The 26,983-nt window shown below is 31.6% G+C and overlaps 1 protein-coding gene across 4 annotated transcripts in view; it reads left to right on the top strand.

Moving 5' to 3' along the window:
- The window catches only part of fidipidine (coiled-coil domain-containing protein 93), a 50,015-nt gene that overhangs the window by 6,158 nt on the left and 16,874 nt on the right, over nt 1-26,983 (top strand). The window contains exons 3-17 of one of the 4 annotated variants that reach the window (XM_067275844.1): nt 2,382-2,476; nt 3,595-3,706; nt 4,750-4,848; nt 7,610-7,666; nt 7,749-7,846; nt 7,924-7,960; nt 8,049-8,120; nt 12,237-12,281; nt 13,793-13,879; nt 13,964-14,080; nt 15,243-15,305; nt 15,376-15,446; nt 15,519-15,675; nt 18,514-18,585; nt 24,575-24,683. In XM_067275844.1, coding sequence (XP_067131945.1) covers nt 2,382-2,476; nt 3,595-3,706; nt 4,750-4,848; nt 7,610-7,666; nt 7,749-7,846; nt 7,924-7,960; nt 8,049-8,120; nt 12,237-12,281; nt 13,793-13,879; nt 13,964-14,080; nt 15,243-15,305; nt 15,376-15,446; nt 15,519-15,675; nt 18,514-18,585; nt 24,575-24,683 — 1,291 coding nt within the window. Of the gene's footprint in view, nt 1-2,381; nt 2,477-3,594; nt 3,707-4,749; nt 4,849-7,609; nt 7,667-7,748; nt 7,847-7,923; nt 7,961-8,048; nt 8,121-12,230; nt 12,282-13,792; nt 13,880-13,963; nt 14,081-15,242; nt 15,306-15,375; nt 15,447-15,518; nt 15,676-18,513; nt 18,586-24,574; nt 24,684-26,983 lie in introns of all 4 variants that reach the window. The other 3 variants (XM_067275843.1, XM_067275846.1, XM_067275845.1) reach the window with 3 other exon arrangements.

Below are 26,983 nucleotides of genomic sequence, written 5' to 3'. Positions count from 1 at the left end.
AGAAGCGATTAAAATATACAGTTATTTTAAATTATAGATTCAATTCATGAAGCAACAAACTGTTTCTGTATGATCTGTAAAAATAGATTTATTACAGATATAGTAGCTGAGTGATTAAGCTGTCAGCCTATATCTCTGGAGGACATGGGAACAAATTTGGGTTGAAAAATCCTAGGAATTTTTCGGTGTAGTCTGTCCTCTCAGATATGTTGCGTCTGTTATGGATATGGGCCTGGCTGAACCCACAATGGGCTTGATAAAAAGGCAGAAAGAGTAAAAAAAAAAGAATATGCAAAATGTAACTCTGTATTTTACATATTTATTTTAGAAACCTAACTCTTTCTGTATCCTGTAGGCACTAAAAGGGTGTTGTTTCACATACATTGTGGGTTTGGCCAGGTCCACAATGTATAGGAATACGGTTGGACGTATCTGGAACTGACCTGCTCATGAAAAATTCCTAGAATGTTTTGACTGCCTCCCATTCCAGCTTTTCCATATTAGTAGGTTTAAGTTTTAATTGCATTGGCCATCCATATGGTGTATTGTAAAACAATATATTTATTGTATTGAACATCAAGTAATACTGGTAAAATATTTAATATATATAGGTTGTATTATTCATATTTAACATAAAATGATTATTTAGTCATCTAATATGAATGAGAATGAATAATCGTATTTATATATAATTAAATTCTGAAGCTTTTCAAGCTGTAAATAGCTAATAAATGTGATTTAGTCAGTTGGTTTTATAATAATAGCAGACAAAAATTCTTAGATAGCATTTAGTAAGTTAATGACAACTTACTAAAATAATAATTATGAAAATTGTCATTCAGATGCTCATGAAACCTTTAAAAACCACAAATACAATTAAATTATGAACATTTTTGCTCAATTTGAAAGATGCGAAAGTCACCTTCCTAAACGAATGCAGACCTTGGGGTATACCCTATCAGCAGGGAAGCATATTCTCTGAGAATATGCTTCTCTGCTGATTTTGTTTCTCTCCTCCTGAAGTTAAGGTCCATATCAATACCTTCTCCGTGGCATGGAGAACCTACTTTGAATTAGATGTGGCATAACAGGAATCGACTTCTCCACACATCTGGACGTTTCCCATATTTTTATTTAAACTAACCGGCATTTTGTGTTTGAAAATTATCCGTTATATTCTAGTTTTGCTAAGTTCAATTTTGTATACTGTTTGTGGATGATCTTTAAAAATTACTGATGATGATTCAGCATCATAATTACACCTTGGCACACTGTTTGAGGTGTAATTATCAGTCTATGGTAGCTTAATCTGAATATTCCAATGTCAGTTATGAACTCCACATAATATGTCTAAGCTTTTTTAATATACAAAGGCAAAGGATCTGGATTCTTCAGTGATGATAAGTAGACAACAAGACTATTCTTTGATTTTTATAATAATAATAATTTACAATGAACTTCTTACTTTCAAACAATGTATTAATGCTTTGATCTTCTTAGTCTTTGCTGACTTAACTTAATGAGGAGGTATGCAATTTTACTTTTTAATTAAGCAATTCAGCAATTTACTGCATACCAGAACCCAAAAGTAGCTAGAGAATTTCAATATTTATGAAGAAATTGTTATTTTGTCATCATAAGTAATCATTTGCATTGTTTTTTTTATGCTTTGTTATTAATGAATATCTATTAGTTTGAAGGCAGCTGTCAGATATTCTTACATGAATAACTATACCATACCATGAAAAGCATTAAAATTGCATGGCATTTTATTGTTTTTTCATGGTGTGGTTATTTAATACAGGTGCGGTATCCAAAGAAGTACCTTTGTTTAAATTTGTTGTGTGATTTTTTTTAGTGAAGACTATAACATGAGAATGAATCAAAAATTTGAAGTTCATTATTTTCCCATACATGACAATTACTCTGAAACAGCTTTATAAAAGTATTGTTATGGAATTGACTGTACTTCTGCCATTAATTTTGCCAATCCTGAAGTTGTATCCTTTGAGATGTTCTTCAGAATCATCTCTGATGCTTTGACACTGCTATTGTGGGTGGAAAATGTGTTAAATTAACTCTGACTTTAATGATGGGAATAAGAAAAGGTTCATTATTTCAATGCTACACTGTGTTATGGATGTGGGGCAGAAGATGTTTTTTCTTGTCCATAAATTCCATTGCCTCATTACTAACAAGTCAGTTTGTCATAGATAAGCTGTGTATGACCTTCGCTCTGCATGTTCTATGATCGTACAAAGGGTAGCTTATTTCTTTATCAATATTTTGTGAATTGTGAAACTTATCTTGTAAAAATTTACTATATAAAATATATAATTGTTTATACATTTATAATATAATAATGTTTCTTTGTATACAAGGTAGTAGGTGGGATGACTTGGTGTATTGAGACATGTAATGTTGATATAGATGTAGATCTTCTCTTTCAAGAAAATTTAACAATTGGGCAGAAAATGTAAGTCTTCTACAGTTTTCAATACTTAAATTCTACTTTACTGGAGAACTTAAAATAGTAATGGAGAAAGAAAACAAAGTTTCAAGAACTTTTAAGTATTTTGACTTATCTCCACAGAGGCATAAAGCCATAGAAATTTTCGAAATCAATAGCTTCAACCACTAAACAGTAAACTGTTTTCAGTTCTCCAATCAAATAGCATGTAACTTACTTTTAAAATATTGAAAAACACAAAATTTACAATTACAAAATATATATTCTATAACAGCAATTATACAGAATTCTGCTCGCTTAGGAGACTTATCAACGTTTCTAAATACTCTAGTGCTTTTGGATATTTCTCATCCATCTTCAGATGTCATGTTGCATTAATGCTGAAATATTTGACTTTTTAAGATGGTGAGAAATGTCTGAAAGCACTCAAGATTTTAGAAATATTGACAGTACTTCAAAGCAAGCGATGGCTGCGGTGGTTAAGGTGTTGGTCTGCGTCTCTCGGAGATCTGGAATCAAATCTGGTTGTTTGAGAAAACTCCGGCAGTTTTTTTGTAGTTAGCTCATCATACATATGTTGGGCCCCATCCCCCTCTAATTTAAGGTGGAGAGTGTATATTTTAAATTAAATAAATTAAAAATATCATTAAAAATTGCAGTTTAGCATTGTAATGATGTCACAATAAATTGCTTGTTATTAGTATATTGTATTAATCAAAAGCATATATAAAAGAAAGTTCATAGTTTTCCACTAAATTTGGTAGGAGATACAGTAATTTATCTAGTATTCTGAGTAGCCACATTGTTATGTATGGCAATGGTATTGGTAATACCCAAGAGTCAACTAGTGTTGAACTAGCAAACAGCCATATTACTGAATACATGTACGGTTTACTCTTGGTTATTACCGATACCGTTGCCAAGTAGCAGATAAGTTCTCCACCAAATATGCATGTTCCCATTGCATGTATATTTATAAGCATACATGCAATGGGAACTATCATAAGCACTGTTAATATTTTATTTTAGATTATAGATAGAAGGATATAGTTTATCTACAATTTTAAAATCCAGAAATGACTAAAAAGTAATTCTAAACAGTATAAAAATAATTATAATTACAGATCTCTAACAGAGAAAATAGTTGCAGTTCTTCCCAAAATGAAGTGTCCTCATCGTTTAGAACCACATCAGATTCAAGGATTGGATTGCATTCATATATTTCCAGTAATTCAGGTACAAATTTGCTGATGGAAGCTTAGTTGTCATATTAAATATATTTTAGATTATACATTAACACTGCATAATAAACATAATATCTTCCTCATACACACTGGGGTGTATTATATAACTACAACTTACTTGTGCCTGTGACCGGTGTGAAAATAATCAGTTCAAATAAACAAACGTTTTCTGGACGCCTTCCGTGTCCTCCTTCAGGTTAAAACCGCTGGATTCTATTTTTTAAAAAACGCTGTTCCGGAAGGCATCCAGAAAACGTTTGTTTATCTGAACTGATTATTTTCACACCGGTCACAGGCACAAGTAAGTTGTAGTTATATAATAAACATAATTTATCATTTTTTGCAATAGAGTACTGATTTATTTTTTTACACAGTGTGTGGTAAAGTCCTTATAAACCTGCGTAACTGACGAACACAGGTAGGTATAGTTACAAACATGATGTATAGTTTTAGTAAAACTATGCATTACGAGACAAGACTGCATGTGGTGCACCTAGCAGTAAAATTTGAAAGTTAGCACGCCTTTCTTGAAACTGTGATGATATGAATGAAAAGTCAATTACAGAGGCGTAGAGTACAATTGATTTAGTACGAAAGGACACACTGCATATGTGAATACTACAAATAGAAAATGTAAAATGGGAATGTGTGTGTTGAGCACATGCAATAAAATGTGTATTAATGTGCTTAGTTCTGCACATTCCAATTTTAGGATGATGTTGACCTGAAGAAGATCAGAAACATTCGTCAGTTATACATTAAAATTATTTACTGAATTATAAAGGTTTTGTTTGGTGTATTTAGTTCGTGTGCTTATTTATAATGTGTATTTCTCATTTTCCTATCTTGAGTGGTCAGTATTTATTACTGTGTTGTATGTTGCATGTCATTCATAGATCAGTATATAAGGACTTCACTATACACCGTGTGTAATTTAAATATTCTAAATCAGTTAATCTATGTTTTATTAAATTATAACATAATTTTGTAGATACTTCTCAGTATTGAATTAAATTTTTGAACTTTTTTTTGTAGTGGCTGGTGAAGAAAGCAATTGAAACCAGACAGGAAATGGGAGATTATATTAGAGCTTATTCTATTTATCAATTTAGTAAGAATCATTCAACACCTCAGGTAAAATAGTTTTAAAATAATTGCTACTATAAAAACTAGTTTTGGTACTAGTGAAGGAATGTAAAAATTGGAATAAATTAATATAATAATAAGCTAAGTGACAATTGAAAGTACTTTCTGTATTTTATGGCATTTATGATGCAAGTTTTGTGTAAAAAGAAGGCTCAAAAAATTGTTCTGCATCTTTTATTCGAAGTTTTGATCTCTTGTAGGCTAACAAATTGCCCAAGCAGTAGGTTACAAATAGCCTCTATCCAGCCTGACTCTTGAATAAAAGGCTATTGTTTAATTAAACACATAATATTAGTATTATTTTTATTTACTATAGCTAAGTAGCATTTGCATATATTCATGTAAAGTATTTTAATTGTAAATAACATTTTTTAAACTCTTGTTTCTCCCAGTAAATGAAAGTTTGCATTGTAATTTTACTATTTTTTTTTAACTAGAATACAGTAAAAATAATTTGGGGCTGAATGTCAAAGGCATGATATGGCTTAAATACACTATGAACTTTCCCTGTAGATATTCTGTGCTAAAATAAAGGTGCATCTTATGTGCCTGTGTGTCTTGTATGCTGTAAAACATGGTAATTAACTATTATAAGATTTTTCAATATGTATGATGATTACATCTATGTTAAGTATACAAATAATTTTGCTGCAGACCTGCAAGAAACTGTAAGGATTGCATCATCTGTGATATCTTAAACACAACAATGCTTCTCATTGGCCAACAAGTCTACTGCAGCAATTTTCCTAACAACTTTGTCATCTACTGGTATAAAAGAACCTGACAATGGTACACTTTTAAAGGAAAAGTGGAAACTTTTTGACAGTTTGACTACATAAAAATGTCCGTAATTGTTGCTTTGAATAATGAAGGTCTGCGTAGGGCAGAGAATGCATTTGTTAAGAAGATGTGAACATGGAAAGTTGAAAATAGTATGAGTATGCCATGCTGAGAAAGGATACTGAATTATTTCAGCCTTCAAATACCACTACTATTATCAAACTGAAAGTATAATGTAAACTGCAGACAGCCATAAAAGCAAGTGCATAAACCATGCAGCATTGGTTTAAGAGCAATTATTGATAACTAAAATGTACAGATAGCTGCTTATCTGGGCTAAACAGCTGGTAATTCAAAAATAATTTATGACAAGTTGGTGATTCAAATTCATTATTTAGAAGTTACAGTAGAATCTGTCACTCACCAGTCTGACACATCCAGTAATCCAACACTTTGCAGGACGATGCACGTGAAATTTTCATGTTATCCCTTGTCGAAGTATGTGACGGAGAGAGACTGATGTACTGTACATGTATACTGATAGTTGCTAGTTGTTTATTGCACTTGCAAGCAGAACGGTCACAATCATGATTAATATGACAAACTAAACTATGAACTGAATGCATTTTTTACTGTACAGTACATTACATATATATGTACAAAATCCAGTAATCTGACACCTGCCAGTCTGATATATATCAGATTACAGAGACTCTACTGTATTGTTACTTATTATTTAATCCAAATATGTAATGATAATGAATTTAAAGATGTTTCTAAAGTAGGATATTGAAGTTTTATATGTACGTTTTATGTAAAGTTGAGTTTTAATTCTAGCTTAGTGATCCTAGCATCACCATGAAAGTTTTTCACACTATATTTAATTCCTTAATAATTGCAAAATAAAGATAAGGTTTCAATAGAACAGAGATTGGGGAATTTATTGCTTTCCAGCCAACATAAAATTAGACTTGAATTCAGCCTATATAGTAAAAATTTTTCTCAGAGATTGTATGAACTTAAGTATGACACTTGCCACACTAGAAACAACATTGCATTCAGTCATTTTGTTAGTGTTGTACTTCGAGTGCATGCAGTGAGATTCAACTTACTAAGGGCCATATTCTGGTCACTGTCTCTGGTCTCTCATCTCTCACAAGCCGGTCACTGATTGGCTAATCCAAATGATTAGCCAATCAGCGACAAGAGACCAGAGACGGTGACCAGAATACAGCCCCAAGAGTTTTATTTCCTTGTGTACACCTTGCACTGTAGTAAAAATGGAAACATTTAAATGAAAGCTTAAAGAACATTGTTTAAATGCTAAAGGTGCTGATTCACACTCTCATTTTGGAGGTTTTCTTTATTGTCTGTATGCTTAACCTCTTATAACACACATTGTTCAACATTGTCTCAATATGGCAGCACTGACCAAAACTTGTTGACTGTTCTCTAGCTTGTTAAAGCACCAGTAAAGTGAATCTTTCATAGTGTAAATATAACACATTTTCTAATGTTGGTAAATTAGTCTTCTGATAACGAGTATGTTGCTGGCTACAAAGGTCAGAATTGTTTGTCTCGATAAAGCTGCGTGTCTTACCAATTCCGTTGTTTAGTCACACTGATAAACCTGAAGAATAAAGACCCCGATGTGTAGAATTGTTGCTTTATCTAAGAATCTAGTGTTTATGCACAAAGGAAATATACTTGTAAGTTAAAATAGATATTCTGTAAGCAGTACCCCATATCAACTAGTAAGAATGTGCTGTTCATTGTATTTGAACCTTTTATCTGGAACCATATATTTTACTATTACATAGCAATAGTAAAATATGTGATTCAAGGTACAATGTACTTGAATGCTTCTACATATACAAAAGTATATGTAGAGGCATTCTGATTGTATGGAAAAATGATGATAATGTTTAACTAAATCTCTATTTTTAATCCAAAATTTCTCTGAACTTAGGATGTAGAAAAGGAAGTAGTTAAGGAAAAGGTGATTTCAACATTAAAGGATTTGAAGGTAAGAATAAAATAATGTCAATTAATAAATATATATAAATATGCAAGAAGAAAGAGCTGAATATTAATCATAACATGTACAGGAATCGTACCAGCCGAAGCGGCGTTATCGTCACCACGCATCTCATAAGTTAAAGGAGGAGGAAGTCAGGGTACAGACGACTTTATTAGAATACGGAAGGTTTGATACATATAAAACTGTTCGTAAAGTTATATTTGCCTATATTATTTTAATTTCAATATAATTATTTATTTCAGAAAGTACGGAATATTGAGATTACATCATAAAAATCAAGTTTGTATATTTAATTAAATAACTAATCGAAGATTTAGTTATTTAGTTAATTATAATTTAAAATTGCCTGTCTTATAACTGATTTTAGGCTACAAGTCAGGACGAAGAATCTAATTTAGCACCTAAAAATGATGTGAAAGAAAGTAAAAATGCCGAAGAGGTAACATGTTTCTCTTATATTATCCGTATAAATGGTATTTGTGGATGTGAAGGTGCATTTCGTAGCATGATATTAAAACGTATTAGAAAATTTAACTAATGATTAAATACCTACATATTTTAACAATGTTTAAAATTTATTTTTTGAAACAATTAAAAATATTTTAAAGGATCCAGCTTTATCATACAGGTATGTGCTGCTTAATGACACATCTTGTATATGATAGAGGTCCTTTAAGTTTATGACGGAGTTAAAATATTTGTAGCTGCCTGTACTTTTTCTATGTTTAGATACATAAACACTTATAATTGTGTTACAAATGCAGAAAGTCAAAAAGTTTCTGTAATTACAGTATAGCACTTTAATAGTAGGACACATGGAAATGTTTACCTAATCACTTTCAAAGTAGGATCCTTCAGTGTACAGAACTTGCCCCATTAATCCTGCCATTGTTTGAAGAATCATTAGCCCATTGAGACTCATTTTCAGCATAGGGAACAGCCGAAAGTCACTCAGAGTGTGATCTGGTGAGTACAATGGTTGGGTGATGATGGGAAGTCTTTTCTCAGCAAGGAATTGTTGCAAAACAAGTGGTGAGTGACTCATGATGCAGAAACCATCCTTCTCATCACTTCACACACAGTTTTCTCGAAATTGCATGTAGACCAGAAACACACTATTCAGGAGGTACAAACAGTGCACTGCATCATCTATGCTGAAATATGTAATCTTTTCAAATGCAATGAACATCATTGAATGTACCAGCCAAACTCCCAAATATTCTGAAAGAAGCTTCCAATAATGGTAAGATTAATGGAGCAAGTGTGTGTTTGTGTGCTTGAAGGGTTCTACTTCGAAGGTGATTAGGTAAACCTTTACCATTACAGTGCTTTTTCACTGCCTGTGTATAGCTTATGAGTAGTGACTATACTAAATAGTACACATCACTGCATTCACTTAACAACATATTTCTCAGAACATATCTTCATTGTTAAGCATTAGATACATGTAATTGTTGAATATTTGTCATGAATATGAATGTAAGAAAATAACACAGAAAATATGAATATTATGCAAGAACTAAGGTTTATAACATGCAAGTTTGCATAAAACCATATTACAGAAATAGATTGCAATGACTTCATGTATGAAATGTTTAGCCAACTCTCTAAATTTTTTCATGAAGGAATGTTTTCATTCTGCTTCACTGACATAAACATTGTTTGATATGTGAAAAATGTTCAAGTTCAGTCGGAACAGCGACTTTTGAAGCTGAAGTGGTCTTAAAACAAGTTGGAAATGCTCCTTTATGAAAAAATTTAAACAGTTGGCTACCTGAAAATAAGCATTTTATACCTGAAATAATAATATGGAGCTAGAAACATGAGATAATATTAGATTGCAGTGAACTTGCTATGTAAATTAAAGTTGATTTGTAGCATTATTTATATTGACTATTTAAATACATTAGAGTTTGTTGGAAATTATATAAGTTTTTTTAAAAATCATAAAATTTTATGTCAAATTATACATTAAATTCTTAAATTCTATTTCATCAGAGAACAGACTCTTATTAGCATACTCTTTTTTAATGTTTCCAAATGCTTTGAGATCTTTTGATGCATTGTCATCATATAAAAATATCTTAAATCTTATATTTAAATCATCATCTTCAATGTTTTTTTATTAATAGATTTTTACAAGGATTAGTGGTATGTGAGATTTGATTAAAAGATGTTAAAGATGATAGTTTAAACTGCACAAAATAAAAAGTATAGAAATAATAGACAAGAAGAATGATAAGACCATGGAAAGGTTATCTGTTCATTACGTTGAGAGCTCGGGAAATGGATTTCTACCAGAAATTAAAAAAATTAACTAATGTGAGATTCAAAATATTTATCCACTCATGGACTCTAAATGAAAACTGTTATTTTGTTAACTTGTATAAGAAACTTCAAAGGAACTGTACCCGGTACATTCGTCGATACATTTCCAAGAGATCACCAATAACCTCAAAAGATAGTGGCCTATTCCTACAAATTACTTATTTATTATTTGGGCCTAACAGCCCAATAAAAGAATTTGGCTGTTTGTTTGATATAAGTTTTCCTGTCTTGCTTAGTAATTTCTCACAATTCTCTTTTCCCTTTCCAATTTCATATTTTCTCTGCACAATCTGTGCTTTTGCCTTTTCTAATCTATTCTATAACTTGTTTTATTCCATTTTGTCTCTAGCTGTTTTCTTAGCACTCTTAAGAGTAATTTGTTTTTTGTTTCTTACAGATTTCTTCCTTTTCAAAACCCTTTTTCTCCTCTTAGGCTTGCAACCACGAGAGTATTTTGACTTCATTCGTCTGTTCTTCCTTTGAAGATTTTTGACCTTGATTGGTTTGATGCAAATAAAGGCTCCATTCTCACTTCTATTACATTTTATCATCTCAATCTTGGGCAGATCAATAAGCTTTTCTGCAGAAAAACATCTTTTTTCTTCAGCAGTGACTACAAAAGCAGCACTCATTATGTACAAAAGATTTGACAAGAAAGAAACAGATAATAAAACAGAGAAAGTGAATTTAGGAGCAGATTTCAAGGTCTTCCTTAGTATGTGTCTTGTCTTCTGTCAGAAAAGACACGTTACAACTGCAGTATTTTATTTTCTGGATTTTATTTGCCAATGTTTATGTGAGAACATAGGGACATACTAACTTCAGTGACACGTCTACACATTCTGACAGGAGAGAATCTCTTTTCCTTCTGATTCACTCCTGATAAGAGATTTAATGGACACGAAGGCCTGCCAATTCAGTATCCAGACAGGTCAAAAAATCCCAGGAATTTTTGGGAATGATCCATTCAGATATGTTGAGCTCCATCCACCATTACCTGGCCATAATGGTCTTGCCAAAAATGCTCTCTTAGTACCCGTACGGCAGAATGAGTTAAAAAAAAAGACTTGAATATGAGATTTAAGATATCTCTAAAGGTTGGTCAAACGGCCCAAAATCATTTGAAAAGTTTAGAAAAGTATGCAAATAAGAGCCTGTTCTCAGGTATGGAAGGATTTAAGAGGTAGTAGATCCTAAAGGTAGGCGTAAGGTGTCATCTCAATGGCACTTTATGCCTACCTCCAGGGTCAAACATATTAGTAATTTATAATTATTGCTGCCAATATATAGCTTGATGTTATACGACAGTTGAGGTAGTGTTATTGTAATGTATCGGGTTTTATTAGATGTTTATATTTAATTATTTAATATTCTAAAATTGAGAAATTGTTGAGAAATTTCATGTATATCACAGAAACTGTATAGTTTAAATAAAATTCTATCACTTCTCTGCACGAAGTTCTTTATGCTCAAAAAATTCAGGATGAACTTCAAGAGCATAAGTCACAGGAGTCACTTGTGAACATGAATTTATTCATGAATTTTTCGAAACATTCTTATAATTTTAGTAAATTGTGACCTTGTGAATTGCATGATAATTAATTTTATGTAAAAACTTGCAACCATACAAATGCATGATACCGCTTGTGCTAGAAGTAATTTATGAAAATTATTTTTATATTTATTATTTTCTGATTTTGTGCATAGTTTAGTTGATGTTAGCTTGCTTTGTTTTTATATTTAAATAAATATTTATGCATCTTCATTTTTGGAATATATGTTTGCCTATTTAAAAGATTATTATATTAATAAAATTTCTAGGAAAATCAGAGTAATTATCTGGAACATTTGTTAATAAATTTGATGAGCCCATCAGTGGCCAAGTGGATAAAGCTACAAAATGATGGTAGTCGGTTTTGAGTTTGCACCTGAATGGGCCAGTTGTGTGGGATTTTTCAGGATTTTCTGGTGTGTAACACCTAGACAGGAGCCAGGAAGTTTTTGTAGAAGTTGTCTCCTTTCACAGATCTTAAAGTATAACATTTCAAATGAAAATAGGCATACAATATGTTTCAAAATTGCATGATTTTTGAGCTCTTTTATTATTAATTCTTATATATTTAGAATTTTTCTTGATTTTTTACTGATACGTAACTCGAACGAAATAACCGAGAATGCTTTTTATTAAATTCTCACTTTGCTTTGTGCCTGCTTTGCATAGACACAGATTGACAAGTTGATGAGTGGTATGTCGGCAATGGATGAATTCGAGGTTGGTCCATTTTTCAATTAATATCTTTAATATTTCGAGTTAAAATAATAATTAACTTTAATTCTAACAAGCATTAATCATTTTTTCTAATGATTAATATTAAATATTACAATTATTTTATTACTTTTCAGTTTAGATTAATTGTGTAGACAGTAAAAATTATACAGTATTGTAGTGTAGAATTTAATTATTCATTACGTAATTTAATTTACTGCTTTTCGGGAGTGTACTAATCATGTATAAATGTTTAATGTAAGTACTTCTGGGCCGATGAGTCTATCGTTAAACTCCAAACCTTTTTTGCAAAATTTAAAACATAGAACATGTTACTTCGATGGCTTTAGAACAGAAGTTATCAAATTAAAAACAAAATTTGAATTTAAAAATCATGTTAATTTCTTCAAGTACAGTTTAAGACATTCTTATCTAATCAACTTAAACAAACTTAATTACTATTGATAAAGCATACATCTGCCAATTATCATTCTATATTATGGCTACGTAATTAATTTATTTACTGAATAATTAAGTGGTAAGTGGGAGTTGCAGGTTCAAGCCTCGATTCTTTTCTTATGGGAAAAGCTCGATTAAATTTATCATAATTATTAAATCTAGTGTGAGATGACAGCATCAGTGTCTACCTGTAGACAAATTAATTATTAAAGCTAAATGATGGTACCTAATGAAAAATGTTCTGTAATTATTAGAGTTTTATTCATGCAGAATATTGGGCAGTTTTGATAAAGAATAGTAATTAAGCATGATGAGTGTGCAACTTGATTTTTGAGTTTATTGAGACGAAACTTTTCATCTTTTGGTGGCATTGCGGGATGTCCTTGGGGGATGAATGGGACAGTTGCTCCTCCTTAGATTGAATAAAATTTTCACAAATTATAATCGTAAAAGTGATTGAGATACATAACCATTTACTTTCGATCATGGGATGCTTTTTCTGTTGTTCTGTATTGTTGCAATACTACATTCTATGATACACATGTGAAAAACCTCAGAAAAAATTAAATAATAAAGGCTTTTTGAAGTTTTTATGTCTCCAAGCTCATGAATGCCTCCTTAAAATATTTTCTGTGGATGTGAATGGGCGTTAAACTTCGTTTTTATTGTGGCACAACTGTAAATGAAAGAGAGCGAGTTTCATATGTAGCTATATCGGGAAACTAAATTGGAAAGTTTGCAAAAGTGACTTCTATGTTTTTATATGAGAATTCTATACTAAAATGACTAAAAATAGCTTAATTTAGTGTTAAATTTAACAATTAAATTAATTTACAACTGAATATTTAGCTTTTGCAATTGATTTTATTTGCTAATATCAAATCAATTATATTATTAATTTAATACATGTTTTTTAAATTTAATGTTGCACTTTTTATAGTTTGTTATAAAAATATTGGCAAAATGCTCTTGTTATATGCTATGTTACATCATAAGATAAATATTAAAATATAGCAGAAAATAAATTACTTTTTAAAAAAATTATTATTTTTGCTTAGACCAAGGTCACAGCCAGTGTGGTCGGATCGATCGTCAGCATGCAGTCCGACAAAATCCAACAGATCGCCTCAGAGTTTGCCGATAAGGTATGCGAATAGAATTAAGACGTCTGTTTACAAATCTTATATTTTTCTAAATGATTGTTTTAAATGATGCAAATTTCTTTGTAGCAAGCCGAATTAGCAAGCGAAGAACTCGGAGAGAAATACGGAGGAATTCAGCATCACAAGAGAGTCATTACTTCATTAAACAAACAAATAACGGATAAAACTGAGAGTTTAAATCAGGTTGGTAATTAGTAATTAATGATTTTATTGTAGCAATGAGCTGTTTAAAACATGTGCGCATTTGATTAAATTTGAAGAGGTATTTTAAACATGTACATTCAAATTACTATTCAGTTTTTTGGACTCTAAAGATTCTCCCCTATAGTCTTTTATATGAAGAAAAGTATGTCAATGATTTGTTTATGGAGAAAGGGAACATTTTTTTTTTTTGATATGAAGTTAGTTCATTAGTTCATCAGATTAATAGGAGTTGAAATAGTATAATTGAGAAACTAAACAGGTTTTGAAACACTTAATTTCTCAATTAAATGAATTTCTTGGATGAATCTGAAGCATGATTAATTAGAATGTGATGTTAAACATATTATTCCTTGCTAATATTCATGGTAGAGAATTGCTTGAATATGCTCTTTACTATTATATTGATATACTCTATTGGATAATGAATATAGTCTATATTCACTTCTACCATTGAAACAATTTTGTGACATAGACAATAGATAATTATACTGATAAATATTGGCTGACTAGTCATTATTTGATTGATGAATTCTATGAATTTTCTTGTTTAGCTCAGATTCTACTCACAATTTCTCAGACTGGAGTGGAAGTATAGTTTAAAACATATTACAGATTTCTTTAAATTAATCTCCTGTTATCACCCATAGAAATTCAACTATTTGCTTCTCAAAAATTCTATTTTTATAAAATTATCAAAATGTTTAATCGGAAATGATATGGGCTTTACTAACTGCATAACATAAATGTTATCTTTATGCTTAAGGGAATCATTAAGAAACTTTACTTACTACATAGCTTTAGCTTATGCTAGAAAAGTTTTAATATTGGAGACAGCCAATGCACATTTTAGTTGTTTCTTTAGTGTTTTTGAACCTTTATCAGCACTACAGCAGGTAACTTAAGAGGAAGTTATTAAATTGTCTTTTACCAAAGCCACTTTAAAGCTGATTTACATGCATTTTTTGCCAACATGAAGCATATGCTGGCAATAGTTGTATCATGTAAACTAGTCTGTAAGCATCTTAGCATACAAATGTAAGGAACAAAATTAATGTTAGAGCTTTGCAAAATAATTAAATTTAATCTAATTTCAGTTATAACTGTGTATTTACAAATATTTTTCTTATGAAAACTATTGCAGCTTAACCAGAAGTATAACGAATTAAAATCTAGTTATGAAGAGAAGCGTAATAAACTGAAAGAGGTCAGAAAAATTTATTTTAAAACAATAATAATTATTACTCCAAAATAATTTTTTGTACCTTTATTTTCAGCTTAACAACTATTACGATAAACTCTCCAATGAGATGGAAAAGTTTGAAACAGTAAAGAAGGAAGATAAAGAGTAAAAACTTTTATTTAAGTCATTTTATTAAGAATATTTTCATCTGTAATAAGTAATATTTAATGCTCACAGAATTATAGAAAAGTTGAATTCATTAGTGTTGATGAATGAAAATTTGAAACACCAAGAGCAAGAATTTAAGTCCCACTGTAAGGAAGAATTAGCAAGATTACAAGCCGATATTGAAGAGGTTAAATCATCTAATAAAGAGTTATCATCAGAAGATAAGGTAAAATAAAATTAAACTTGTATGTTACAGTGCTGTTTAGTAAAATGGTGCAATTGTAAAGTCCCTCTGCTAGTGGACATACATACATATATGAAAGACATCAACTATACACAAGGTGTTTAGCCAGTGGAAAAGAGAGTAAGAGAAAGGGGGGAGAGGAGATAGACAGTAGAGAAAGGTAGGATCTCTCTGAATGGTGTATGCATGGCTACTGTACCTCTGTGTTTGATGTTGGCATGCAGTTTTTCGGCTGCAAGGTTAACAGAGAAATGGGAGAAGCTTACCGGAACAAAGTAATGATGTCTCTACGGACCGTGTGTCAAAGGAGTTAAAGTAAGCTATGACGTCGGCACTTGCCTGAACTGCACGAGTGTGGTCCACAATTGCATCATAGTAATATTTAGTGTTTCATCTATGAATTTGATTGAATAACATTAAACTAAAATTTGAAGGATTGCATGTGATTAATACTTAAACTTAGGGATTAGAAATGGCAACAGTATTGCCTCTTTCTGCTGTTATTGATGAAATATATTTACCATTTATAATATTAGAAGTATTTTTCTGTCATATCAATTAAGTTTTGTATATTCTGAAAGCTTATATATTAACATTGTTGAATTTCAGTTTGTTTTTGATGATTTTGTTGCAGCTCAAAATGGTGTTTTGGCTACAGTCGCTAAATTTATAAACTGCAGTAAATAATGAAATGTTTAACATATTCACATACATAATTTTATGATATTTAATAACATATATTATAGACATAATGTTAATGTTTATCTTTCTGTTAAGTATGATTTTATAACTTTATAAATTAAGAGAGAATTAAACTGTCTGAGAACTTAATAGTGTGGGGGTTGGGGACCATCAAAAATTTGATTACACAAGTTCAGGGTAGGATCCTGCTACCAGGTGTGTTTTGTCGGACACACCTTTGATTTAGACAAAAACAAATAGTTAAGGCGTGAGAGTAAGAGTCACTCTGAAGTCCAGGAATGAGTCTCTCAGGAGGATGAATGCAAAGTCAAATACAAATGGAAAAGAAGTTTATTATCAAAATCAATGTACTGAACGTTATAAAATCTAATTTAGGAAATTGGCCTATTCCTATCTATAAAATGGGGGAAACCTAACGGGGGATATCCGAACTGCGCGACTCACAACATACCAGGAAAAGAGTTGTCTTCTCCTCTTTCTTTTTGTCTTCTTGTTCCTTTACTTGGTTCTCCACTAGGTCCTTCAGTAGGTCGGTTGTCTCTTCTGGTCAATCTCCTGTCAAGTCAGTCGCAATCCTCTCTCTCACTCTTCCAATTCTTTTTTACTCTCACAGTTCTGTTGCACTCTTTCAGTTCTTTCTCACTCTCCCAATTTTATCTTACTCTGCATTAATTTCATCATTTTATATTTTTCTTTGTTTTTGACCAATCATGCTTTCGTTCTGGAGGAAGGTGAAGTAATTTGTAAAATGCATGATTGATCATCTAGTGGTTCTCTTCCTCTCTTGTCAATGAAGAATGATGTGTGTCCATGTGACATGGATAGCATATCATTTGTCATATAACACCGTCGAAAAGGGGGGAAACGATGAGCATCTCCTCATCTTTTCCTTTGCATGTTGTGAGATTTATAATGATTAATTGATAAATTTTTTGTTCTAATTTGTTTCTCTAAATTATTTTAAGTTGATATTACAAAAATTTTGGAAAGGGGTCCCTAAAATTGGAATAATAGGCAAAATTCCTTTACACCTTTACTTGATAGATAAACAATTGATATATAAACAATTTTGGTGTCACATTTACATATGCATTTTCTCTTTGAGATGTGGGTCTAAAGGCATCTTGCATATGGCTAGCTAACAGTTTTTTTTTTATACAACCAGACAGAGCAAAAAAGGATATAAAATAAATAGAGTTTAGAATACAAAAAACAATTTCTAACTGATTAATTAAAGTAAATACATTATTAGCAAAAGGATTAAAATAAAGTGATTAAAACTAAAATTATGCAGATAATATAGTATAAATGACAATTTACAAATATATAATATATAGATAGATAGATACAATAATAACAAAATGTTCTTGGGGGAGGGAATGATGGACTTCACAATAGAGATATTTGCAGTGGGAAGCTTTTCTTACTCTTATTTGTTGGACCACTGTATTTGTATCTGTATTTGTTGGACCACTTTATTGGTTGGCATTATATTATTTTAAATCATAAAATGGCTGATTAATAACAGCAGATTTTGACAATTGGCAAACATTCTGTTAAGCTGTTGGCATTTGCTGTAGAGCTTTCACTAATGGAAAAGTAATGCTTTAAATAAGCTGCAAAAATTGATATATTTCAAGAAAAACTGCACCTTTAATGATCACATAACATTCTATCTTTTTAACTTCTTTCCTTCACTTCAATGTATCATTTAACTTTGTAACTATCAACTATATACAGTGAAGTCCCATATAATGCACTCCCTTATAACTGAAATTTGTATATGAGATGAAAAAATTATTATTAGTACTCATACAAAATTCTAATTTAGTCATCCGAAGGTATATGTTTTCTTCTTCAACTTCCTATGTTTAAACTTGCATGAAATCAGCCAATAATGCATGTCTTGATAACACAATTTCCTATAGCGCAAACCATTAATGCTCTACTGACCGATGACTAAACATATGAATACTCTGTTTTTTTTTTATATTGTAATACATAGCTGAAATTATTATTTCTGAAAGTATTTAAAGTGAATTTAGTTTAAACAATAAATTTATAAAATTTTTGAAGAATTTTATAGCAGAAATTTATTTAATTTTTCTAATATTATAGGAACGGAGAGAAGTAATAGAGAAACAATACTCTACTGACAAAGAAAAGTTACAAAAGATACGAGGACTGCTGGTATGTTGAAAACTTGGTAGCGTTGTTTTATGTATTAGTCATGGAAAAACATTTTATTTGAATTATTGTTTTGTACATAAAATAAATTAAGAAAGTATTTATAAAATCTTTTAAAATTAGGGTTGATTTACAGTCCAATGGTTATGCAGCACTATGATGGCAGGGTTTGTGGAGTTTCACAAAGTTTGTCATCTGCTTTGTTAGATGCACACTTCTAGTCTATTGACAACTGTAAAGTTGAATGACATTTGGCTTTGACATTCAATGCCTATTCTACCAAGTTAGCCACTGGACAATGTTTTTTTAATTCCTGTGATAGCTAGCAACCTTGAATCTTTGTGTTACAATTGGACAGTAAACTAGCTTTCATTGTTTTCTTGAAATATATATATTGATTTAATTTTATCCCAGATTTGATCTTCATATCTACAAAACTCATATATCATATAAAACAATGATCTGTCACATTCAAATTAGAACAGAGACCATAATAATTCTTTTAAACATTTGTCTCCTTACAAAATAATGATAAATAATTATTCAAAGTGTAAATTACCTTCATAGACCCAAGAAATAATCCTATTTCCAATAACTATTGCTTTTTACACTTTTTGACATTAACAGTAAAAAGTGGTATAGTAATAAATGTTCCATTTTGAGTAGAATAGATTTTCTTTTTTTAGTAAGCAAAGACTGGTTCAAACTTCTATTGTAGAGCAATTAAAACATCTGGTGTTAGCAGATCATTCTACTATACTCGGAAAATAGGGGTTAAAGTTTAAGGATGCCCATTCCTGTAAATGGATGCAGTCTCTTGCAAACACCTGCTAGTTTGCATATTAGGGAGTGCATATAGTGATACTAAATTTTACTCCTTTTCTACTCTTTCAAATAATCTTCAACAGAAAAAATTCACTGATTTCTTTTAGTTTTGCTTTGTTTAACTACTATGATTTACTGCTCCACACTTAAACTAATGCCGTCTCCTCCTCATTTTGTTTGATTTGGAAATAATTTAGAATGCTGATTTGTTTTTGTAAATAAATTAAACACCTACCTCTAATACCAAATCATTTAGAAATTAGTTTAAAATAATAGCACCATTTAAGTGCAGTAGTTGTTTGGAATCTTATTATAATATCGAGTTTTGGGATGCTTATATATATGTATAACATAGAATTTCAAAGCATAATCTGTAAAGATATTTATATAAAATATTATCAGTATATTTTACCGATACTATAATAAGTAAATGTTTTACAATGAGTAGACGTACAGTGATACCTCGGTTTTTGTCGATAATCCATCTGAAACAATTGGCGAAATCCAAAGCCTATGAAAACAAAGGCAATTATTTCCATATGAATCAATGTAAATCCAATTAATTCATTCTACACACAAAATACATACCAAAAACATTTTATAGAGAATAAATATAGTGTTTAATACAAAAACAATAAGAAATTAATATAAAATGAATATAAAAGAAAGAGTAATGTAAAGAATAAATGAACATTTAACATGGAATTTGAAAGGCTACTAGCTTGAAACTTTCTTTGTTCCCATGATGGAGCTAAAAGGAATGAAAAGCAATGGAATTGTTTGGTTTTTTTTAAAACTCTCTCCCTATGGGCACTACGAGCGCCTCCTTTAGCAAGCCCATTATGGGTTTGGCCAAGCCCACAATGGGGCGGTCGGGTGAAGAGGGATGGGACGGAGTCTGACATATCCGGATGGACCACTTTCCAAAAATTTTCTAGGGATTTTCCCCCCCTCCTGCATTCAATCCCAGGTCCTCCAGAGCGGAAGACTGCCACCTTGACCACTCAACCATTTGGCTGTCATAGGAGTTGTTTGGCTAGAAGCATGAAATAATGCTCACACAACAAGAAACAACAACAAACTGAGCAGGAAAAAGTGTGGGTCGCCCTTTGATTTTGCAAAATTAGGAGCAAGGGCACATGGGCACACCAATGAAATCTGAGGCAACTGACAAAAACTGAGGCAAATTTTTCACAAGAAAAATCGATGAAACTGAAACTGACGATAACAGAAGTCAACAAAAACTGAGGTATTACTGTACTTTTGGAATCTCGTACATAAATATGTAGACCCCTGGTCTATATATTTATGTACGAGATTCTCATACCTAAAATGAAATGAATCGGTCCGTTTCTATGGTTGCCATGACAATGCAGACATTTGTCTGGAGCTCATCCAGCGTTGCCATATTTGGCCACTTTGCGCCAAATCTGGCTACCCTTTTTTTAGTTTGGCGTAAAAAATATCATTTGGCGCATTGGCTACTTTTTGGGTTACATAAATTTGACGTGGCTACATTTTTGGCTACGTATTATTTATAAATATATTACTTGAATAAAAATCACTTTAAAATGGTGGTTTCCTCATTTTTGATTAATTACAGACCCAAATAAAACAAATATTTGTTTTATTATGTTTTTCAAATTATGCTTTTTTTTAAATACATTTTTGTTTGTCTCCTTTATAATAAATGAATATATCTGTTTCTAAGTAAAAATTGAAAGTGTCTGTAGAAGTAAGTTTTATTAATATCCTTTTTTGTGATAAAGTTTTAATACTTATTATTATAATCTAGACATGTTAATCCTTAAATAATGAAAGTAGAACAAAAATAATAATAATTTTCCTATTCCAAAGAACTTCTCAAACCACAGTTATTTAATTTGAAAGTTGGGCATGACATTTCTTTATTAAACTAATATGTGCATTTTGCATATATCATGATTCTTCGTCAATTTGGTTTTAGGTTTTTGTTTTAAAAGATATTTTAAGCAATTTTAACTTTTCCTTTTTTAAACTTCCCCCCCTGTAGGCACTAAGGCCTTTTTAAGCAAGCCTATTATGTGTTTGGCCACCATACAATTGGGCGGCCAGGTGATGAGGGACGGAGCCCGACTTATCCGCTTGGACCCGATCGGATTCAATCCCGGGTCTCTCCAGAGGGGGTAGGCTGGAGGGGTAGAGATAGAAATTTTGGATCTTCAGAACAATATTCTTGACATTTGGATTTTCAGAACAAATTTCCATTCTTGAAAAAAGCAGCATATAAAATAAAATCGTTTTTTGGTACCACATACTTGTGTGAATCATTGTTTTCGACAATGAACATCATAAAATCAAAGTACAGATCACGACTTACAGATGAACACCTTGACGATTGCTTACGACCAGGAATAACGTCATACTCTTTTAATTACAAAGCAATGGCCAATGAAATGCAATGCCAAAAATCATATTGACTTTGAGATTTATATTTTTTTATAAAGAATTTTTATACTCCCCTAACTTCTCTCAGACTCTATTAAACCGTAAGACAAAAAACACCTTAATGCTGAGAATGTTTAAATTTAATCATAAACAAATGTTTTCGGCCCATTCCATGGCCATCGTCAGGCTAACTACATTCGAATACTATTTCAAACAACCAATTTCAAATTGAAATAAACTACAAAAGAACTCTCGCGCTATGCTAGACTACGTAAACTAAAACTAATACAAACAACATAGAAAATAATAAAATAAAATATGCCAATGTTACATGTATACATTGTAAAAATCTACAGTCTATAGTTCTCTAGGCAATCCTTTTGCCCTATCTAATGTATTCCTGTGACTTTTTTAATTAGAAACTTCCAAGCTGACGGTAAAATCGCCGCATCCTTGTAATTTAAGCATTTTTTGGTTAAGCTGGACTTATAAATTTCACATTTTTCGGTTGTAGCTGCAAGTGTCGGCGAATGTATCGGTGTTAAGATCCTGGCCTCTTCCCATTTAACCACGGACCCCTCAGTCTGCGCCATTTTTGCTAACGTTGTTGTGCATTTACCTTTCGCCACGTCATATCTGTGTTCCTTAATCCTTTTACTTAGGTTTCTCGTCGTGACCCCGATCTATTCTTTATCAATCCTTAATTGGTCGTTGCTGTACAGTATCGAGTACACCCCTGGTTGCTCACTCGGTTTAATTCCATCTTTGTCGTTCCTTAGTAGCTTATATATTGAGGGAGCTCTTTTGTATACAATAGTGTTGTTCATGCGGCCCGCAATACCTTCCATGATCGAGGATAGACATTTATTATACGTGAATTTTGTGATACCGTTTGTCAGATCCCGTTTTTTCTTGCTTACTTTAGGATTCTTGTAAGCGGCAATCAAACGTTCAACCTTTCTTGGACCAAATCCCAACACCTTAGCCACTTGCCTGATTCTATCCAGCTCTCGCATCGTATTGATTATGTTAGAGCAATACTGAAACGCTCTTCTAATTAAAGCTCTAAATGCTGAGAGCTTATAAGTAATAGGATCATTCGATGTTGACGGTATATACAGCGGGTCTTGTGTAGGTTTGATATACACCTTCGTGTCTATTGACCCGTTCTTAAATGCAATACTAATGTCCAAAAAATGTAATTCGTTGCTACTAACTTGCTCCAAGCTCAGCTTTAGGCCATGATCGTTGGAATTCATGGCACTTAAGAATTGTTGTATTCTTGCATGGTTCCTCCATATAACTAGCACATCGTCCACGTACCTTTTATACATGATTATGTCTTCCTTGAAGTTGATAAGTGTGATGCGCTCCATTTTTCTTACAACTAACTCACAGCAAACTAGACATTGGGCTGCCCATCGGGACACCTTTTAACTGTTTATAGACTTTACCCTCGAAAACGAAAAACGATTGCGCACATATTAGATTTGCCATCATCTCAAGGTCCTTACGGTATTCTACAGCCGTTGGATGTAAGCCATATAACACTTCCATTAGTGCATCAAAATGGAAGAGCCGTGGTTAAATGGGAAGAGGCCAAGATCTTAACACCGATACATTTGCCGACACTTGCAGCTTAACCAAAAAATGCTTAAATTACAAGGATGCGGCGATTTTACCGTCAGCTTGGAAGTTTCTAATTAAAAAAGTCACAGGAATACATTAGATAGGGCAAAAGGATTGCCTAGAGAACTATAGACTGTAGATTTTTACAATGTATACATGTAACATTGGCATATTTTATTTTATTATTTTCTATGTTGTTTGTATTAGTTTTAGTTTACGTAGTCTAGCATAGCGCGAGAGTTCTTTTGTAGTTTATTTCAATTTGAAATTGGTTGTTTGAAATAGTATTCGAATGTAGTTAGCCTGACGATGGCCATGGAATGGGCCAAAAACATTTGTTTATGATTAAATTTAAACATTCTCAGCATTAAGCTGTTTTTTGTCTTACGAATATTTATACTTTGTAGATTTTGTATGCATTGTTTAGTAATTACTTGTTTTATAAAAATTATTGTTAATGTTCTTGTGTATGTTAAATTTCATCTTTGGAATTAAATGTTTTTTGTATATCATGTGTATGTATTATTAACTACATCCAATTCTAAATTTACCTTGAAAAAATAAATGGTGCCCACCGTCCGACTGGTATTCTAAAATGTGCTCTTAGGTACAAAAAGTTGGGGACCCCTGATATAGACTATATATTTTTTATTTTTTACACCCTATGGGCACTAAGAGGGCTTTTAATCCATACACTTTGAGGGTTTTGGATTTGTTTTGGGTTCCCCAGAGCAGTAGGATGATGCCCTAATCACCTCAACCACCATAAATATCTATAAGAGGAGGTTTATTGCATTTCTTTTACTCTGTTCTATATGAAATTTTATCTACATGAAAATATTTTGTATATTTATAGTTTACAGTGCGTCAAACTAGATAATAAATTTTCATTTATTACTTTATCATCGTTATAATAGAATGGTTACATATTATGTTGTTAATTTAAATTATTACTATTTAATCTGATAATGTGACAATGAAGAACTGTTAAATTATTAATTGTGTTGCTGTACATAATTTGTTTTAGATCTGTAGTATATTTATGTTTAATTAATATTTATACAGTATATATGAAATGTCAACTAATTGTGATGTACTTTTGTATTTTAAGGCACGAAAAAATCGAGAAATTGCATCATTACAAAGAAAGATTGACGAAGTTCCCGCTCGAGCTGAATTGAGTCAGTATCAACGTCGATTCGTAGAATTATATAATCAAGGTTTGTATCAAAGAATTAGTTTCGATCACCATTTATTTACATTTTGCTTTTGTGGTTATTCTTTATCAAGTTATTAAGTGCACATGAAATAATTTTGTGTTTGTCAGTTCTTAATTTTTGTTTTGGACTTTCAAATTTTATATGAAGTTTTATCACAGTTTATCAAGTTAATATTCAAGCTAGTACAATTTAAACTTCACTGTTTAGCATTTAATGATTCAACTGATATATTTTAGTTATGCTTTGAGTAATCAATAAATTTTCTCATTGTTCATTTACTTTAAAAAGGACTAAAATACAGTAGTACCTTGGTTTTCATTGACTTCAGTTATCGTTAGTTTTGGTTTTCATTGATTTTTTTTTGTGAAAAATTTGTTTTGGTTTTTGTTGGTTGCCTCTGATTTCATCAGTGTTCTTCCATGACCTCACTGCTAATTTTTTGAAAACAAAGGGCGCCCTATGCGTTTTCTGCTCAGTGTTGCATTTTTTCTCGTTGTGTGAGCATTACCCTGCATGTCTAGCCAGACAATTCTATTGTTTTTCTTTCCTTTTCGTTCCATCTTGGAACCAAGAAAGCTTCTAGAGTGAGCAGCCCTTCAAAGAGAAAGGCCAGGAACGTGATTGAGTTGAAGGAAATAGTTGAAAAATACAAGAGTGGCATTAACCCTAGATAACTGAACTTAAATCAGTGTTACTCTACCTTTATTTATTTCAAACAAATTAGTTTATCTCAAGAGAAGTATTATAATATTTCAATTAAAAAGTAGAAAGGTGCACTCTTGGCAGATGTTAAAAGTATGGTCTCCACAAATAGCATTGTTGCAGTAGTTTCATATGTACTTTGTCATTCTGCATTTTTTAGATGTACAGAAAGTAAAAATTCTGTGTTTGTTTGCTGCACTTTTAGTCATTTCTTCTGTAGGCTTCCAATATTCAAAATATCTTCAATATTTATTTTGATGGAATGTCTTAAAGTTAACATATTGTAATTCTTTCGTAAAGTTTGTCGTAATTTGTCGTAAAGTTTGTTTGTAATTTGTCGTAAAGTTAACATATTCTTTCAACCACTACTTTACGAGGCTGTCAGCCAATGTTAATGCAAAGTCTCTTTGTGAGATGGGTTTCTGCCGCTGTTGTACTTTATTTGACATACAAATAACATATTCATTTATTAAGCTTATTAGCCTAAGCTTAATAAATGCAGAACATCATAGAATAAGCAAAGTGGCCATCTACAAGTCTTACGAGCAGTACTCATTCCTGAACATGATTGATTCACAGTATCTACTGCTCCTTTGGTCCTGTTGTAATAATAATTATCTCAAGCTTGTTTGTCATAGGATTGCAATTCAGCTGATCATGGGTGGTAGAAAGAAGGTATACAAATTTATTTGATTTGGGTTTATATGACACCAAATTCTTCTGATTGTCATAGCAGAACATTGAAGTACCTACTTTTCTTGTCCTTGAATTTTTCAGTTCTTTTGGATTTTCTTGTTTGTTACTACTCAATATACCAACAATTGTAAAATTGTAAAGAGGCTGCAGCAATTCAGAGGCAAGCAGAATTGACATGAACTAGTTATCATTGTTATATTGTGATTTGAACCTTTCAATGGTTCACAAAGCTGCTTTACAAAGTAGCTAGTGGTACTGTACATTTGCTGGGTTCATACCTTTACCCAAATAAGTCATGGCATTATAAATGTACTTTGAATCTGAAACAGCTAGCATCACAATCTTGATCCCATATTTATTGGGCTTGTTCAGTAATTACATATGAAATGGGCATGGTCCTCAACCCAATGAGCATTTCATCAATTGTGACATTTGGACTCTGTACCTCTTCTTGCAATTAAGTATAAATTTTTTTCAAAATTCTCTGAATGGTGCAAACATGTCTGTAGCTCTTCTCATTTGACTTGTACTCTTGTCATCAAATTAGCAACATCTTATCAAAAAATTAAATCTCTCAGCACTCATAGAAGCGTTGAAAATGCAGCCACTTTTTTTTGTTGTCAAATAAAGTTCTCGTAGGCAAATGATTGCTTTTCATTGCTGCTGATTGAATAAGGAGACCCAGAAATGCCTTTATTTCATCGGTTGAGGTATGAGAAATGGTCTTGGTGTCCATTTTGTAGTTACTTCTATTATATTAATTCCTGCATTGGTTAGTAAACCATGTCATTGATCATTTCTTCAGAAACAAACAAATGGAATAAATCTTGCAGGTTTGAAATATCTCTAACTTCATTGACAGGACCAAGTATAAAGCTAATAATAATACGAGCAGCTGTAGA

This window comes from Centruroides vittatus, unplaced genomic scaffold (assembly GCF_030686945.1).
Source record: "Centruroides vittatus isolate TY-2023 unplaced genomic scaffold, ASM3068694v2 contig_644, whole genome shotgun sequence".
NCBI classification, from domain to species: domain Eukaryota; kingdom Metazoa; phylum Arthropoda; class Arachnida; order Scorpiones; family Buthidae; genus Centruroides; species Centruroides vittatus.
This window is presented reverse-complemented; position numbering and strand designations above follow the sequence as displayed.